Raw genomic sequence first — 17,159 nt, 5'->3', positions numbered from 1 at the left:
GACAGCAGCCAGATGCAATTGCAGCGTGGCAAGTAGTGTGCAAAAATTTCTTACCCTTGAAGAGCTTTTTCTCCAAACCAGTCTCCTTTACCTAAGGCCCGCAGATAGACAGGGGTTCCATTGGGTGAATCTTCTCGAGTAACGTTTACCTGCAATTACAGGTTATTGGTCATGAAAAACTGGAAGGCTTAATAACCACTGATGTGTTCCCTAAAATATCAATTATTTAACTTTGACATTTGTTGTGGGTTTTCATTTGTAAGTGGTAAGAGCAACAATAAAGAGAGTGTATTGGAAAGGATGAAGGGTCTTGAAAATGCATTCAGATTAATGGCCAGTTCAAGGAAGAATTTTGAAGAACTGACAAACAGCTATTTCCTTACAATAATTCACAGTGACCACATCTGTCAAGCTTCAGAAAGACAATGAAACTTAAAGTCTTAATCCTTAATCCTCTGAAGTCAGTCAATATCTTCATTGAACAGACTGAAATTTATGTAGTTATTATTCACTAAACTTCTTACCCTTCACTAAAGCTCTTGAATCTAAAAAGGTCACTGAGAAAAAAAAAGTACCTTATACATTTTCCAGATGAAATGAACACTAGTGGCAGTAAAAGACCAACCACTTTACAGTGCAGATTATTTATTAATAAAGACTTATTTTCATTCCATTACAATTTTTTGTATTCCACCCAACATTAAAATATATACCTTCATTAAAAGGAAAGACTGTCAGTGAATAATGACTTAAAGGAAAACACCAGTTTTTCCATATTCCACTATGTTCTTCCCTCAACTTAGACGATTTGATATGAACCTCTCCCATCTCAGTGTGTGCACTCTATTGCTGTAGCGTGCGGCGCCACTATGCTTGTGTTTAGCTTAGAACCATTCATTCTTTAGGATCCGAACAGGGATGAATTTAGAAGCCACCAAACGCTTCCATGTTTTTTCCTATTTAAAGATGGTTACATGAGTAGTTACACGAGTAAGTATGGTGACACAAAATAAAATGTAGCGATTTTCTAAGTGGATAAAAAATGATAATGTATGGCGGAAGAGCACTTCGCAGCACTTCGACCTTGGTGCAGTAATATCATCATTTCTGAAAGGGGGAGTTTTCAGGAGTGATGATATTACTGCGCCGAGGTCGAATAGGGAAAACATGGAAGTGTTTGGTAGCTTCTAAATTCATCCCTGTTTGGATCCTAAGGAATGAATGGTGCTAAGCTAAACGCTAGCATAGTTGCGCCTCATGCTGCAGTGATTGAGTGCACACACTGAGACGGGAGAGGTACGTATCAACTCGTCTAAATTGAGGGAAGAACATAGTGTAATATGGAAAAACGGTGGCGTGTTCCTTTAAATTTCACTTAGTTCTTCATATAAAGATTTTGTATAACTTTCAAAGATTTGGAAGATAGCACATGGACTTTTATGATACTTTTTATGTTGGTTTCTGTCGTTTTTGGAGCTTGACAGACGTGATCATAATGAAGTACTATATTGCTGTATGTGAAAGTGCTGCATGAAAATTCTTTAAAACCCGAATACAGGATTGGAACCTCATGAGGGTGAGTAAATGATGACAGGAAAGAAACTTTTCTTCAAAAGTTGTTCATGCATGCAACCTTAGTGGTGTTCTGTCTCTGTGCTGGAAAAGATCTTACCTTTCCCTTGCTAATGATAAAGAACGTGTCCCCTCTGGCACCTTGTCTGATAATGTACTCTCCATCACTGTAGTGAGTCTGAGAAATGAGATAAAGAAAGAGAGGCAAAGAGAGAGAATTACTGACGTGTCTTTTTTTCCCTTCTGGTCCAATTTTCACACTGTTGCTCCATCACAATCATCCTCAAGCCATCATGAAGACAGTGCTTCAGTCACGCAACAGGCCGCTTCAGGGCTGCAACACCAAAACAAGAACAGAAGTCCTCATAGCAGTAATCCATGCTACTGGCAAACCACAATGGCACCCAATGCAAATGTAACTCTGAGAAACTTCTGCTGAAACCTCAATGTTTAGACTACAGTTATTTTTATTCAAGCCCAATGACCTGAAAATCAAGACCTAACACATTTCTCATAATTTCAAATATCAAGCCCAGTTCCTGAAACCCTGAGAAACCCTGAAAGATCTGATTTTAAAAAGTAGTTCTTCAGTTTACAGCAGTAGAATGAATGGGCTGCTCCTGCAGCATTGTGCAGTTCATAGGTCTATTACTGAGCTCACCTTGAGGAAGTAATAATGTTGAGGTACTTTTGTACTGTTAGGATTTATTATTAAATACCACCTCAACATATCTCAACAGCATCTGTGGCTTGCTGAAAATAATTCTGGACTCATCCAGCATTTTTAAGCACAAATGAAAAAACACATTAGTAATGTGTTCACAGAGGTATTCCAGAGAGTTTAAAGCAGAAATGTGAATTTCTTACATAAAGTATAATAGCATACCGTATAATAGCATATTGCCATACTATTTTTGCCACAGTATATAATGTGCAGAGAATGCTAATTTTCCGTATGCATAAAACATCTGGAAGATCTACTAAATTTGCTAAATATATACAGTATATAACAGAGCTAACTGTGTGGAATACCTGATTTTTATGTGGCCTATTTTGTGCAATGAATAAACTGGTAATATCAGCTGGAATTTTTATTTTATTTTTATTCTAGACATTATCTGAATGGACTGCTAAATGTTCATACATTTTAACCCCTGTGATGTGCTGAAAATCTTTTTCCTAATTTGGTGATCCTGGTCGAAAAAAGCTGGCCTTTTTAAAAAATGCCTGTACTTCTCTCATTATGCTATTTTATCACCAAATCTTGCATTCAATCTTTTTGGCAACTTGTTTTCTTTTGATTAGCACAGGTCTTGCATTTCTTTTTGAAACTGACTGTTTGTAAGCCTTTGATCTGACCTTATGCACCTTAGTTTTTGAGAATAAGATGCATTATTTTGGATAATTTTGATAATGTCTACTAAAAAGGTGCATAAGGTGATATCATTTCTAAAAAGAAATACAAACCTGTGCTAAATGAAGGAAGAGAAGTTTATAAAAAGAATTCAATATATCACAATATTATAGCATAATTTTTTTGTAAGCCAGTCATTCTTAGGAACACCACAAGTGTAACAAGGTGGGGTTAAAAAAAAGTACAAAAAAAAAATAGGAAAATTGTTATACCCTGTGAGTGAAGTCAGTAACACTTCAGTAACAAGTTATATTGCGATAAAATCAATAGTATTAATATTAGTATATTATTAACATATTTTTTTTTTTACATTTTCAGAAAAAAGAAAATCCTCATTCATTGTGGCATAATCCCTACTGATTTACTATTTAACTTTAACTCTGACCCTTCTCCAGAAATCCCCCCTCTTTCCACTTTTTGGCCTACATTCTTTTATTCCTACCATAAGGCCTCACACATCTGATGGAAAAATCTGACTCTCTGACCCATGTTGCTCCAAGTAGAACAGTGCAGTGTGGGAATGCCTGCCAACTCCAGCACTTCTCAAGAATGTCAGGGGAAAAAACCCAGACATAGCTATCTGCCGTAGACACAGGATAACAGAGTTCAAAAGGGATGTCCGCTTTATAAGCGGCCTTGGTTTCAGATGTTTTCCCATTCACTTTCTTCATGTAAGCTTTTTAAAAAATCTTCAATAAAGACACAAACCAAACCAACCAGATCTGAAACGAAAAAGCATTAGGGTACACAATGTTATATTTTATTTAAAGAAATATAAGGTAAACGTGTAAATACATAATGTGCACACTTTTGGAGTAAAAGTTAGTATGTTGTGTAGCAAAGCACTATTCAAAAATAATAATACGCAATTAAATATGTACAAGTTTGTGTCTGGTTATTCTATTAAAAATATCATTAACTCCCGATTGATTTCACATTCCTGGCAGAAATAAGAACTATTAGTGTCATTGTAACCAAGTATTACCATAAATAGTGGTCAAATATCGAAGCTATCAAATCTCATGGTCAAATCAGAATATTTATTGTAAAAAATGTTTCTGTAGCAGCAACCAAAAATAATATATTTATAGCTCCACAGTGATTTGTGATATATTTTCAAGGATTTTCTCACATATCTCACCCTGTGTGTGTGTGTGTGTATATATATATATATATATATATTACAAGAAAATACAATTTCAGTCTTTCTAAAAATGTAGGGAGTCATCTTGATTAAATCACTGGGAGTATGTGGTCACTACTGAGCAATGGAACAATTCTCGTTTCCTTGGTAACAGCAGCTTATTTGATTGGTGGATCTCTTTTCAGGATTATGGAAAGGGAAGTTAGTCACAGAAAATTCTGCAATTTCTATTTTATATATTTATTTGTTTGTTGGTTTTTCTGTTTGACAGAAAAGCATTCAGAGTCATGGTTTATATGTTTATAGCTTAAATCAGTGACCTCAAATTCCTGAAGGCCATAGCCCTGCAACCAGCTCTAACTCACCTGCTTGGACGTTTATAGCAATCCTGAAGGCCTTGATGAGCTTCTTCAAGTGTGTTTAATTAGGATTGGAGCTAAACTCTAAACTGAGTTTTAGACCACTGGTTTGAATTCATTTTCTCCACGGATAAGAAAATTTATACATTGGGAACTTCATTGTGAATGTTTTGTCCTTGTTCAGCCTGTCAGCAAAAAGCTTTTTTCTTTTTTCTTTTTTGCATATATCCAGATGGGGCTTTGAAAGTCTGGATGAAAAGAAAACATGAAATCAGATTTTTTCATACCTGATTTAAAGCCCCTTTATTATACTCCTTTTTTACAATTTGTAATATAAGGCTACATTCACACGTCAACGATGTAGTCAAAAACTGAAAAGTTTTTCCCTTGTGCTTTTAAAAAGTTTCACATATACTGTACATGACAACTTTTTCAAAACAATTCAAAACCGCTTACATATGCCAGGCCAGTAGTTGGACAGTACCTATAGGGAAGGGACGATTATATGTTGTATATGATGCGTCTCCGCTGTTGGTTGTAATATTGGTGAAGAAGCATTAGCAACTCTTGAGCAGCAACAACAGCACCATATACTCCGCCATTGTTGTGTATGTTTGTTCGCGCTTGTCTTTAAAATTGACATGTACTGCGCACGTCTACATACCTAGCACGTACTACGCAGACGCATGACGTTTTTTCAAAAACTTTCACTTTGAAACTCGTTTTCAAAAATATGCGTTTTCAGTCCCCAAAACGCTGTTTTCATGTAAACGAACAGACAAAACAAATGAAGAGTTTCCATTTTGGCTGAAAACATTATTGTGTAAATGGCCCCTATGTCTCAGTTATCCACAGAATGTTTCTGTGAAGTTTCAGCTCAAAATACCCCACATATATACCAAAATACCCCACAGTGTTGGGGGTTGTTGGGTTTGAGGAGGGGTTAAAGTAGTCCCCAAAGTAGAGCAATAACCATATTCCAAATATCCAAACTCAAAATATGTCATTTCCGTACCTAAGAGACTTTACAGTCACCGTTATCCATACTGATCATAAACACAGCTAAAAGGCTTCCAACCAATGGTCATTCAAAAAACTTAACATCTACCACATTTTTATCATATGTAGAATGCAAAATGTTGCAATACAGACATTTCAGTCAAATTAAATTTATGCAATATTTCAAACCTTTAACCCACGGGAGAAAATCAACCCACCACAACAGTTTAAAATCAGCCCAATTCCATGCAAAAAATGCGGATTTGGCAACCCTGCATCCAAAGTGATTTAAATACTCCACATATTGGTAGTGGCTCCTTGATGCGTGGAAATTATATGCAATATTAAAATGTTCGCAGGAGCAGGCGGTAATGGTCAGAAATTCAGCAGGAGGGGGATTAAGAAAGCAGTCCTGTGCAGGGCTTTAATACAAAAACTCACACAATGAATTGTGACTGTAGAAAGCAAAAGCCGAATCCCGGACATTTTGGGAAATTTAGAAATCCCGGCAGGGCACATTTTTTTAGATCCAAAAAGAGGACATGAAAAAGGACGTATGGTCTCCCTAATGTCACTCCTAAAACGACACCCAACGATAACATCAAAACCATTGACCAAAATGTAAAAAGTAGTCATACAGTATACAAACAAAGCCAAAGCTGGCTGTGAGTACAACACGACTGTGCCGAGTTCTACACCGCGACTCAAGAGGGCGCTTATTTGGAGAATGAGATGTTGCACATCCATTTTTCCTGCATATGTTTTGAAAGCCTTATCAAAAACGTGGGTACGCCTACATAGTAACCAAAGCAACCCATGCAGAAAAGTTGTTTATTTCTGGACACACAAATCAGATTTGATCACTTGCAATTAATAGTGCTGACAGTCTGCCTGAAAAGATCTGATTTGAGAAAAAAATCTGATTTGCCTGCAGTCTGAACATAGCCTTTGTGTCCAGTTTTTAAACTTACCACAAAGCTGTCAGTCATCTCTGAAAGACTGTGCTTTATATTGTGCTTTAAAGTTCATTAACTGGGTATCTGAGTGCCTCCTGTCTGGCACTTTTAGGTTGGTGGAGGTATTTCTGAGGGAACAGAGATAAAGACATTGCAGTTTGGTCAAAGGCTATTAGATGCTGCAGGAAAAAATCAATGTCTAATTGTACTAAGCATTTTAATAATGTTCACATTAAAGTCTTTAAAAACTTCCCTAAGATTGAATACATTGCCATTCTGAATGTGTTCAAGGTGAGACAGACATTGTGAGTGATACTAGAGTGTCTTTGAAAAAAACAACTTATTTGGAATATCTTCATCCTAAAAGAAATAAATGCTGCGATCACAAATATATATTTTCTAAACAATCCTTCAATGTTGTAGGACCTTGATCATTATCGTAATGATCATGCTATGGAAAGAGAAAACGTTTCAATAAAAAGTCAATTCCCATCTTGAAAAAAAAAAGGGCACTGAAGAGTGGAACTCTTATTTTCATTTCACCTCGTATCTTCGTTCTTGTGTTCCCCAGGAGGACATTATCATCAAGCACCCATTTGGTTTCATTTTTAAAAAATGAAAAGCTATTTGCTGTAATTTCCTACTTCAAATGGGTTTCAGGAGAGTCATCAATTAAAGAGCCATAGATCTTCAAACTGGAACATCATGCTGAGCGGTTCTCTGCAATGACCCTCTCAACACTGAACTGCAAAATATACCATACCATAAGTTTGCCTCACCATCATGCTTGCAAAGTACGAAAAAATATTCAATGTGCCAGGAAATTTGGCAGTGCAGCACATCCCACACATCCTATCACTTGAAACAGAAGGTTTTGACGTGCCGATAATAACTAATTCTGTTGTTGCATTACTGTATTATTTGTACACTTGTGCACCATTTAAGACATCTGAGTACAATAATATCAGCAAAAAAGTACAAGGGTTTTTTTTTTAATTTGTCTTGACTTATAAGTCCTGTATTAAATGTCCTTTTTAGTTTTCACCATATACACTGAACTAAATTATAAACGCAACACTTTTGTTTTTGCCCCCATTTTTCATGAGCTGAACTCAAAGATCTAAGACTTTTTCTATGTACACAAAAGGCCCATTTCTCTCAAATATGGTTCACAAATCTGTCAAAATCTGTGTTAGTGAGCACTTCTTTGCTTCTAGCCACAATAAAAGGTCACTCTAAAATGTGCAGTTTTATCACACAGAACAATGCCACAGATGCCGCAAGTTTTGTGCTGACTGCAGGAATGTCCACCAGGTTGCCCATGAATTGAATGTTCATTTCTCTACCATAAGCCATCTCCAAAGCATTTCAGAGAATTTGGCAGTACATCCAACTGGCCTCACAACCGCAGACCACGTGTAACCACACCAGCCCAGGACCTCCACATCCAGCATCTTCACCTCCATATCGTCTGAGACCAGCCACCCGGACAGCTGCCGCAACAATTGGTTTGCATAACCAAAGAATTTCTGCACAAACTGTCAGAAACTGTCACAGGGGAGCTCATCTGTTGCGTTTATAATTTTGTTCAGTGTAGATTCAGTCAACCTATCCTGTTTTTTGTCAAATAAAGTTTTAATTGACTAATACTCTGGGAGTTTTAGTCTAGTTTCAGTCCATGGAAACTTCATATACATCATGTTTTAGTCATGTTCAGTAATGGTTAAACAGATAATTATAATTATTTTCCTCAAAATTGTAAACATGATAACGTCTCGTTTACATATGTTAACCCTCGTTCCCTGAAGGAGGGAACGGAGATGTCATGTTGGTGACCGATGAATTGGGATCTCGCTTCGAGAGATCAGTTTACTTAGAGTGTAAACTAAACGAGCCAATCCACATTGGCATGCAATTATTGCATCCAGCTGCAGCTAATCACAGCTTGAGCTTAAAAAGGCAGCAGGTGCAATGCATACCAGGTTTTCACTGTGGAGCCGAGCCGGTGACCCGGCCGGTCAGCGGTGGCACAGCAGCCATGGCGACGGGATGTGATGTCCCCTTCAGGGAACGAGGTTTAAATTTAAGTAGTTCAGTCTTGAAGAATATTCGGTTGTGGAAGAAGATGGGATGTCACTTCGATAGACCAATCTACTTCGAGTGTAAACTAAACGAGCCAATGCACACTGGCATGCAATTATTGCATCCAGCTGCCGCTGATCACAGCGTGAGTATAAGAAGGCAGCAGGTGCAATGCATACCAGCTTTTTGCTTCGAAGCCGAGCGAGAGTATTGTTCCGCTTACCTTAACTGTCGACGTGAACTGCGAGTTCAGCACGCTCTGGAAAGCTTTCTGTGTTGGCGAGACGGCGTTTCAGCGGCGGTCGTTCCAGCGTCGAGTGGTTTGCACACTTCAGGCTGCACTACCCCCTGTCGTGTTGCAAGCGGCCAGCTCCCCTGTGCGCCTCAGCACCAAAAGAGTATTTCCTGAGTGAATTTCCTCTAAAAGAGCTCCACGGGTGCGTCTTTATAAAGACGTCGGATCGTCCTTATAAGGATGCCGTTTCACCCGTGCGTTTCTGGATGCGGTCGTTACCTGGCACCGGGTGATGGTCACGATCGCTGCCTCACGTGTCTGGGCGTTAAGCACGCTGAGGTGGCTTTCGTGGACGAGTCATGTTCTCACTGCGGGAAGATGACCGTCTCAGAGCTGCGAGCCAGGCTCCGCTACCTTCAGGGGGGGGGCGGAGTCCCGCTGCCGCTGCCGCGATCTGGGGCTCGTTCTGGCGGCCGACAGACGAGAACCACTTCCGGTAGTAGCACGGGCGGTTTGAGGGTTACAGTGGTGGCAAACCCCGCAGGGAACCAACCCTCTGGGGACCACCGCTCCTCTTGCACCTCTGATCCAGTGGAGCAACCCACGGAACGCGCTGGGCCCTCTACAAGGAGCGTACCAGTGGTATCCAGTGGGCCTCCCCCCGACCGGATGTCGATCTCAGCATCGGAGGGAGAGCTGTCGGATGAAGATTCGGCTGCGCTGCCGCCCTCAGGGATGGTGGCAAAGCCTCAGTCGGATCCCGAGGTGGCAGCTATGCTTTCCCGGGCCGCCGAGATGGTAGGGCTCGAGTGGAATCCTCCACCGCGTCCCGAGCCATCGAGGCTGGATGATTGGTATCTCGGGGTGGCACGTGCTGGTTCTCAGCGCCCCGCCCCAGTGCCTTTCTTCCCGGAAGTGCATGATGAGCTCACAAAGTCGTGGACGGCACCTTTTACTGCCAGACAGAAAGAAACCGGCCGGTGGGCTCCTCCTCCCTCACCACCCTCGATGGCGGTGCAGCGAATGGGGTATTCCGGAATCCCGCCAGTGGAGCGGGCATGCAATTGTGTCCTAAGTCCGCCTCCTCCTGGCGTGGAGACCCAGTGCTTCCTTCCCGGGCCTGTAGGCACTCGTCTGGTCTGACCGGCAGTGCCTATGCGGCTTGCGGGGAAGCTGCTTCCGCCTTACACGCCATGGCGTTACTGCAGGTGCACCAGGCTAAGGCACTGAATGACCTGCATGAGGGTGGTCACGATCCAGAAGTTCTGAAAGAGCTTCGAAATGCCACTGACCTCGTGCTCCGAGCGACGAAGGTCACCGTGAGTTCCCTGGGTCGTGCGATTTCTACGCTTGTGGTCCAGGAGCACCATCTCTGGCTGTGTCTGGCAGACATGAGGGACACCGACAAGGTCCGGTTCCTCAATGCCCCTGTGTCCCAGACCGGCCTCTTCGGCGACGCGGTTGAGAGCTTTGCCCAGCAGATCTCGGCCGCCCAGAAGCAGACTGAGGCTATCCGACACATCCTGCCCCGTTGGGCAGCTGCTGCCTCTACCTGTCTGCTGGCTGCCACAGCACCCCAGCCTGATCGTCGCCGAGGGCGGGCCCCTGCATCCGCCCCCGCTCCCGCGCCGCAGCCTCCAGCAAAGCAGCGTCGTGGAGCCGGGCGTGGGAGAGCCGCCCCGCCTGTCCAGGCCCCCGCCAAACCTGGTGGTAAACGCAAGAGCAAGCGGCCCTGAGACAGGCGACCCAGAGATGGAGGGATCTGCTCTTTGGGAGATGGTGAACGCACCACTCCCTCCCCCGGAGGAGGGCCGGGTGGAGAATCTTTTGTTTCATTTTTTCCCGCCGTTGGCCTCACGGCCGACGGTACCCAAATTCTCGACAAAAGAGCATTTTCCCTCATCTCTGGGTCCCAGGAGGGCACGGAGAGTTGCGGACGGCCAAACACCGGACTTCACTCATCCGCCTCCTTCGCCAGATGGCAGCAGCGGGCGGTTCGAGAGCGTCAACAAAGGCCCTACTCACGCACCCTCTGCCACCCCGTGGAACCAGGTGAGCCCTGCACCCCACACTCGCACCACACTCAGGCCTGCTCACAAGCCGCCCGAGATGGGTCCCTGTGTTCCACCTCGCTGCCCCACTGCGGGTACGGCTGTGGTTCCGCTGGTCCCGCTTGTACGGTTTCTAATGCGATTCAGTTCGCCCGGCGTCCCCCCAAGTTCAGCGGTATCCGCTTCACTACAGTGAAAGCGTCCGATGCCCCTGTTCTGCGGGAAGAGATCGCAGTCTTACTGGCGAAAGACGCGATAGAGCCGGTCCCTCCAGCCGATATGAGGACGGGGTTTTACAGCCCCTACTTCATTGTACCCAAGAAAGGCGGTGGGTTACGACCGATCTTGGATCTGCGAGTTTTGAACCGGGCCCTTCATCGGCTACCGTTCAAGATGTTGACGCAGAAACGCATCTTCGGGTGCGTCCGTCCCCGAGATTGGTTTGCAGCGATCGACCAGAAGGACGCGTACTTTCATGTGTCGATCCTTCCGCGCCACAGACCTTTTCTGCGGTTTGCGTTCGAAGGACGGGCATATCAGTACAAGGTCCTGCCCTTCGGGCTGTCCCCTGTCTCCCCGTGTCTTCACGAATGTCGCGGAGGCGGCTCTTGTTCCACTCAGAGAACAGGGTGTTCGTATTCTCAACTATCTAGACGATTGGCTGATACTAGCACAATCTCGGGATCAGTTTTGCGAACACAGGGACCTGGTGCTCCGGCACTTCAGCCTGTTGGGCCTTCGGGTCAACTGGGAAAAGAGCAAACTCTTGCCAACGCAGAGGATCTCTTTTCTCGGTATGGAGATGGATTCGGTCGAACAGACAGCACGCCTCACAGAGGAACGTGCGCGGTCGGTGCTAGCCTGCTTGAATACATTCAAGAGCAGGACAGCGGTCCCACTGAAACTCTTTCAGAGGTTCCTGGGGCATATGGCGGCCGCAGCGGCACTTACACCGCTCGGTCTGCTACATATGAGACCGCTCCAGCACTGGCTTTATGGCCGAGTCCCGAGGTGGGCGTGGAAGCGCGGCACTCACCGGGTCCAAGTTACACCGGCCTGTTGCCAAACCCTCACCCCGTGGTCAGATCTTGCGTTTCTCAGGGCAGGGGTGCCCCTAGAGCAGATCTCCAGGCATGCTGTGGTTTACACGGATGCTTCTACCACCGGCTGGGGGGCCACGTACAACGGGCATGCAGTCTCAGGGGTTTGGACGGGCCCGCAGCTGCAGTGGCACATCAATTGCCTAGAGTTGTTAGCAGTGCACCTTGCCTTGAACCGTCTCAAAGGTCACTTACGAGGCAAGCATGTGCTGGTCCGAACGGACAACACAGTGACCGTTGCGTACATCAACCGACAAGGTGGTCTGCGCTCCCGTCGCATGTCACAACTCGCCCGCCACCTCCTCCTTTGGAGTCAGAAGGTTCTGAGGTCTCTTCGTGCCGTTCACATTCCAGGCCTGCTCAACCATACAGCCGACGAGCTGTCTCGAGCAATGCTCCCAGGAGAATGGCGACTCCATCCCCTGACGGTCCAGCTGATTTGGAGACAGTTCGGAGCCTCTCAGGTAGACCTGTTTGCTTCTCCAGAGACCGCTCACTGCCAGTTGTTCTACTCCCTGACCGAGGGAACTCTCGGCAGGGATGCACTGGCACACAGCTGGCCGCGGGGCCTACGCAAGTATGCGTTTCCCCCAGTGAGCCTTCTTGCACAGACACTGTGCAAAGTCCGGGAGGACGAGGAGCAAGTCTTGCTAGTGGCGCCGTATTGGCCCACGCGGACCTGGTTCCCCGAACTGGTGCTCCTCGCGACAGCCCCTCCTTGGCCGATTCCTCTGAGGAAGGATCTACTGACTCAGAGACGGGGCACCATTTGGCACCCGCGTCCAGACCTTTGGAAACTCCATGTCTGGTCCCTGGACGGGACGCGGAGGTTCTAGGTGACCTGCCCCAGGAGGTAGCGAACACAATCACTTCGGCAAGAGCACCGTCTACGAGACACGCTTACGCCTTGAAGTGGAACCTGTTCGTCGAGTGGTGTTCTTCTCGCCGAGAAGATCCCCGAAGATGCCCGATTGCGGTTGTGCTTTTCTTTCTGCAGCAAGGGCTGGAGCGAAGGCTGTCTCCCTCCACCCTCAAAGTCCAGGTTGCCGCTATTGCTGCGTACCATGACCCCGTGAATGGGAAGTCTTTAGGTAAGCATGACCTCGTCATCAGGTTCCTTAGAGGGGCCAGGAGGTTAAATCCTTCCCGGCCCCCCTCCATACCCTCTTGGGACCTGACTATGGTGCTAAAATCACTACAGCAGGGCCCATTCGAGCCTTTGCATTCAGTCGAGCCAAAGTTTCTTTCATTGAAAACTCTGCTCCTGCTTGCACTGGCCTCCATCAAGAGGGTAGGGGACCTGCATGCATTTTCGGGTCGACGATTCGTGCCTAGAGTTTGGGCCGGCTGACTCCCAGGTAATCCTGAGGCCCCGGCCCGGCTACGTGCCCAAGGTTCCCACTACACCCTTCAAAGACCAAGTGGTGAACCTGCAAGCGCTGCCCCTGGAGGAGGCAGACCCAGCCCTAGCTTTGCTCTGTCCCGTCCGAGCATTGAGATGCTACGTAGACCGGACACAAAGCTTCAGGACCTCAGACCGGCTCTTTGTCTGTTACGGAGGCCGGCAGAAGGGGAATGCCGTCTCTAAGCAGAGGATGGCCCACTGGATTGTGGATGCCATAGCCCTGGCTTATCAGGCACAGGGTGTGCCCTGCCCGTTCAGGTTGCGAGCTCACTCGACAAGAAGTGTTGCGTCCTCCTGGGCGCTGGCTCGTGGCGCCTCGCTGACAGATATTTGTAGAGCTGCGGGCTGGGCGACCCCTAACACGTTCGCTAGGTTCTATAGCCTTCGTGTAGAGCCGGTATCCTCCTGTGTTCTCACCTCAAACGGGTAGTGGCACCGAGAGGCCCCGGTTAGTGTCGGCTTGCTAAAAACCGCTCCAGAGTGTCCGTACTGCAGACCCTGTTGAGATCCTCCATCACCCTAGGCAGCTGGACGCGGCGGAACGTCCGGCGCCAGGCCTTCATGATGAATCCGTGAGAACCATGGAAGGCTGGGTTCCATATTGAGACTTAAACGGTACTCATATGTGTATAGTCCACGGTATAGCCTTAGAGCCCGTGTTTCCCCGGCAGGACTTCTGCCTTCCAAGAGGGTTTTAATCACCTCAAATTTCTCCATATACACCTAAACGGATGCTATGTGTGTATTTGCTCCCGAGACCTCCTTCGGGAAGGATGGGGCTTCCGCAGCGTCCCTGTTCCAAGCGAACGGGTACGTTTTCCCAGTGTTATCCAATCTCACCCAGTGAGGTAGTGCTTTGACAATGGTGAGTGGAACTACTTGTTCCGAGCCCCGGCGTTGAGTGGATATGGTTGTTGGCGGCTTGCACAGGGCACTGGAAGGGGCCTTATTCATGGCACTTTGGTAGGGATCCCAATTCGTCGGTCACTGACGTGGCGTCGAGAGTAACCGACTGAAAGGGAACGTCTCGGTTACGTATGGTAACCCTCGTTCCCTGAAGGAGTGTATGTGGATGTGAGGTGAGGTGGGCATTGTTAATTTTGCGGTGATTGTCTGCCGGGTCTCCAGCTCGGCTCCTCAGCGAAAACCTGGTATGCATTGCACCTGTTCCCTTCTTATACTCACGTTGTGATCAGCTGCAGCTGGATGCATTAATTGCATGCCAATATGCATTGGCTCGTTTGGTTTACACTCGAAGTAGATTGGTCTATAGAAGTGATATCCCAATTCGTCGGTCACCGACTTGACGTCTCTGTTCCCTCCTTCAGGGAACGAGGGTTACCATACGTAACCGAGAGGTTACTATATGTAACCGAGACGTTCCCTTTCAGTTGGTCACTCTCGATGTCACGTCGGTGACAGACGAATTGGAATTCCCTACCAAAGCGCCATGGATTCTGCCCTTTCCAGTGCCAGCGCCATACCAACAACACCAGAAGCTTCCAAGAGTGCGTTGAACGCGTTGCTCACTGAAGAGACTTGGATGGAATATAACGATGTTGTCGCTCGGCTCCAAAACGAAAACCTTGTATGCATTGCCCCTGCTGCCTCTTAATTCTCATGGTGTGATCAGCAGCAGCTGGATGCAATAATTGCATGCCAATGTGCATTGGCTCATTTAGTTTACACTCGAAGTAGACTGGTCTCTCGAAGAAAGATCCCAATTCGTTGGTCACCAACGTGACATCGAGAGTGACCGACTGAAAGGGAACTGATAATGATAGCTGTAATTTGAGAAGTTTCATCAGAAATACTGCATTGCATTATCTTCTATAAGCACAAAAACAATGTCAATGACATACTGTAATAAAACATATGCTTAATTTTACATTATCTAGTTATTTAAATTATTATATAAATTAACACACTCTGCACATTATGAAAACTGTTCAAACTCAAAAGCTTTTTTTATATTACAACAACAAAAAAAAACTTTGTATTGTACAGAGGCTGTTTAAGTGTTTGGATTTATTACAATTAGGGATGGAGGGTCAATGATCATTACTGAATATTTTTCATAATAGTTTACATAAATGAAATTAACATAGCGTCAAAAAGTTTTAAAACACTTGGAATGAGGCATTTAGTCTACTATTATAGCCCAATGTGCTGAGTCAACTGAATACTACTAAATCTTTCTTTCCAGTCTAAAAAAAAATATTTATTGAAACCGACCACTCTGAACTGCCATGGCTTTGTGAGGTCAGAAGCAAAAAATGGCCCATTTAAATCAAATTGCTAGAGAGAAGTTGGAAATAGTCATGTTTTTGGCACAAAAATGTCCTGCTTTTTTGGAATGCAACAATGCATGCTTTGTGAACAACTCCTCATTCTGTGCTGTCGGCTCTTGATAAGAGTGGTCTGGTGATGCATGATGACTATCGTAGCAGCTGGCATGTGCTGACTGTAAAACGAATAAAAAAAAAAAAAAATTACAATCTTGAAATGCTCCTGTGGCAGGGCAGGAAAGTTGCTTAATACAGAAGTTACATATGGGTCAGGGCACATTAAAATAATTGTTTTATTGCATTATTTTTTAATACTTTTACTAATCAGCACCGACTTCTAAAATCAGCACAGAATGCTAGCATGTTACATCATGAAGTATGCCTATAGGGGAACTTGCACAGCTGTTTTGTCAGACAGATTCATACATATGGTCAGAAATGCTTTCTGTCCTGTGCCTACAGCGACCAGCGAAGAGAGCAGAGAACCAACTGAGACAGAGTGTAAACACAGCGAGAGAGAGAGAAAGATTGTAGTATGAGAAAGAGGCAGAAATGAGGGACTGAGAGAATGTAGAGAACAAAGCATGAGATCAAAGCAGAGAACACAGCACTGTTTTCATCATGTTTAGTCAGGGCTGTAACTGCAGCAGGTGACCAGCAGGGACCCAGCATGAATGCAGCTCATTAGTCACTCTACCCACAGTTTTAGGCCATGATCATGTCCATCAGCTCTGCTTTTAAAACATGACAGTGAGATTCAGGAAGGAATTGATCTAATCATTCTTTGTTCCTAATTTGTATATATATATATATATATATATATATATATATATATATATATATCAATATATATATATATATATATATATAAACGGTAAAAGCCACACTCTGAACTTCTATTAAGTTTTTTTTAATTTATATTTATTCATCTTATTTTATTTTTAAAATATGTACTGGGTGTTTTTGCCTCCAGAACTGCCTTAATTCTTCATGGCATAGATTCAACAAGTTGCTGGAAACATTCCTTAGAGATTTTGGTCCATGTTGACATTACAGCATCACGCAGTTGCTGCAGATTTGTCGTCTGCACGTCCATGATGTAAATATCCTGTTCCACCACATTTCCAAACACATTCTATAAGATTGAGATCTGATGACTGTGGAAGCCATTTGAATGATGTGATATAAGATGAATGATATGAACTGGAAATCAAATTGTAATAGAAGTTCAGAGTGTGGCTTTTACCATTTTTTATTTTATTTATTTATTTATTTATTATATATATATTTTGGGAACAAAGAATGATTAGGTCAATTCCTTCATGAATCTTACTGTCATGTTACTGTCTCCCTAGAGATGGTTGTATATTAAAATCCCAGTAGATCATAAGGTCCTGAAATACTTAAACCAGCACGTCTGGCATCAACCACAACCATGCCACATTCAAAATCTTAAATCACCTTTCTTCCTCATTCAGATCATCTTGACCATGCCTACATGCCTACATGCTAGGGGTATGCGATATGACGATTTTTGATCGTGGACAATAAAAA

General features: G+C 44.5%; 1 protein-coding gene across 2 annotated transcripts in view; it reads right to left on the bottom strand.

Moving 5' to 3' along the window:
- The window catches only part of LOC109051549 (cGMP-dependent protein kinase 1-like), a 182,085-nt gene that overhangs the window by 31,466 nt on the left and 133,460 nt on the right, over positions 1–17,159 (bottom strand). For both annotated transcript variants that reach the window (XM_042735013.1, XM_042735014.1), the window contains exons 6-7: positions 1,673–1,750; positions 55–149 (exon numbers count right to left, since the gene is read on the bottom strand). In XM_042735013.1, the coding sequence (XP_042590947.1) occupies positions 55–149; positions 1,673–1,750 (173 nt within the window). The remainder of the gene's footprint in view (positions 1–54; positions 150–1,672; positions 1,751–17,159) is intronic.

The sequence above is a fragment of the Cyprinus carpio genome, chromosome B12, assembly GCF_018340385.1.
Source record: "Cyprinus carpio isolate SPL01 chromosome B12, ASM1834038v1, whole genome shotgun sequence".
NCBI classification, from domain to species: domain Eukaryota; kingdom Metazoa; phylum Chordata; class Actinopteri; order Cypriniformes; family Cyprinidae; genus Cyprinus; species Cyprinus carpio.
The sequence above is the reverse complement of the archived record's forward strand: the minus strand, read 5'-3'. Positions and strand labels throughout refer to the sequence as shown.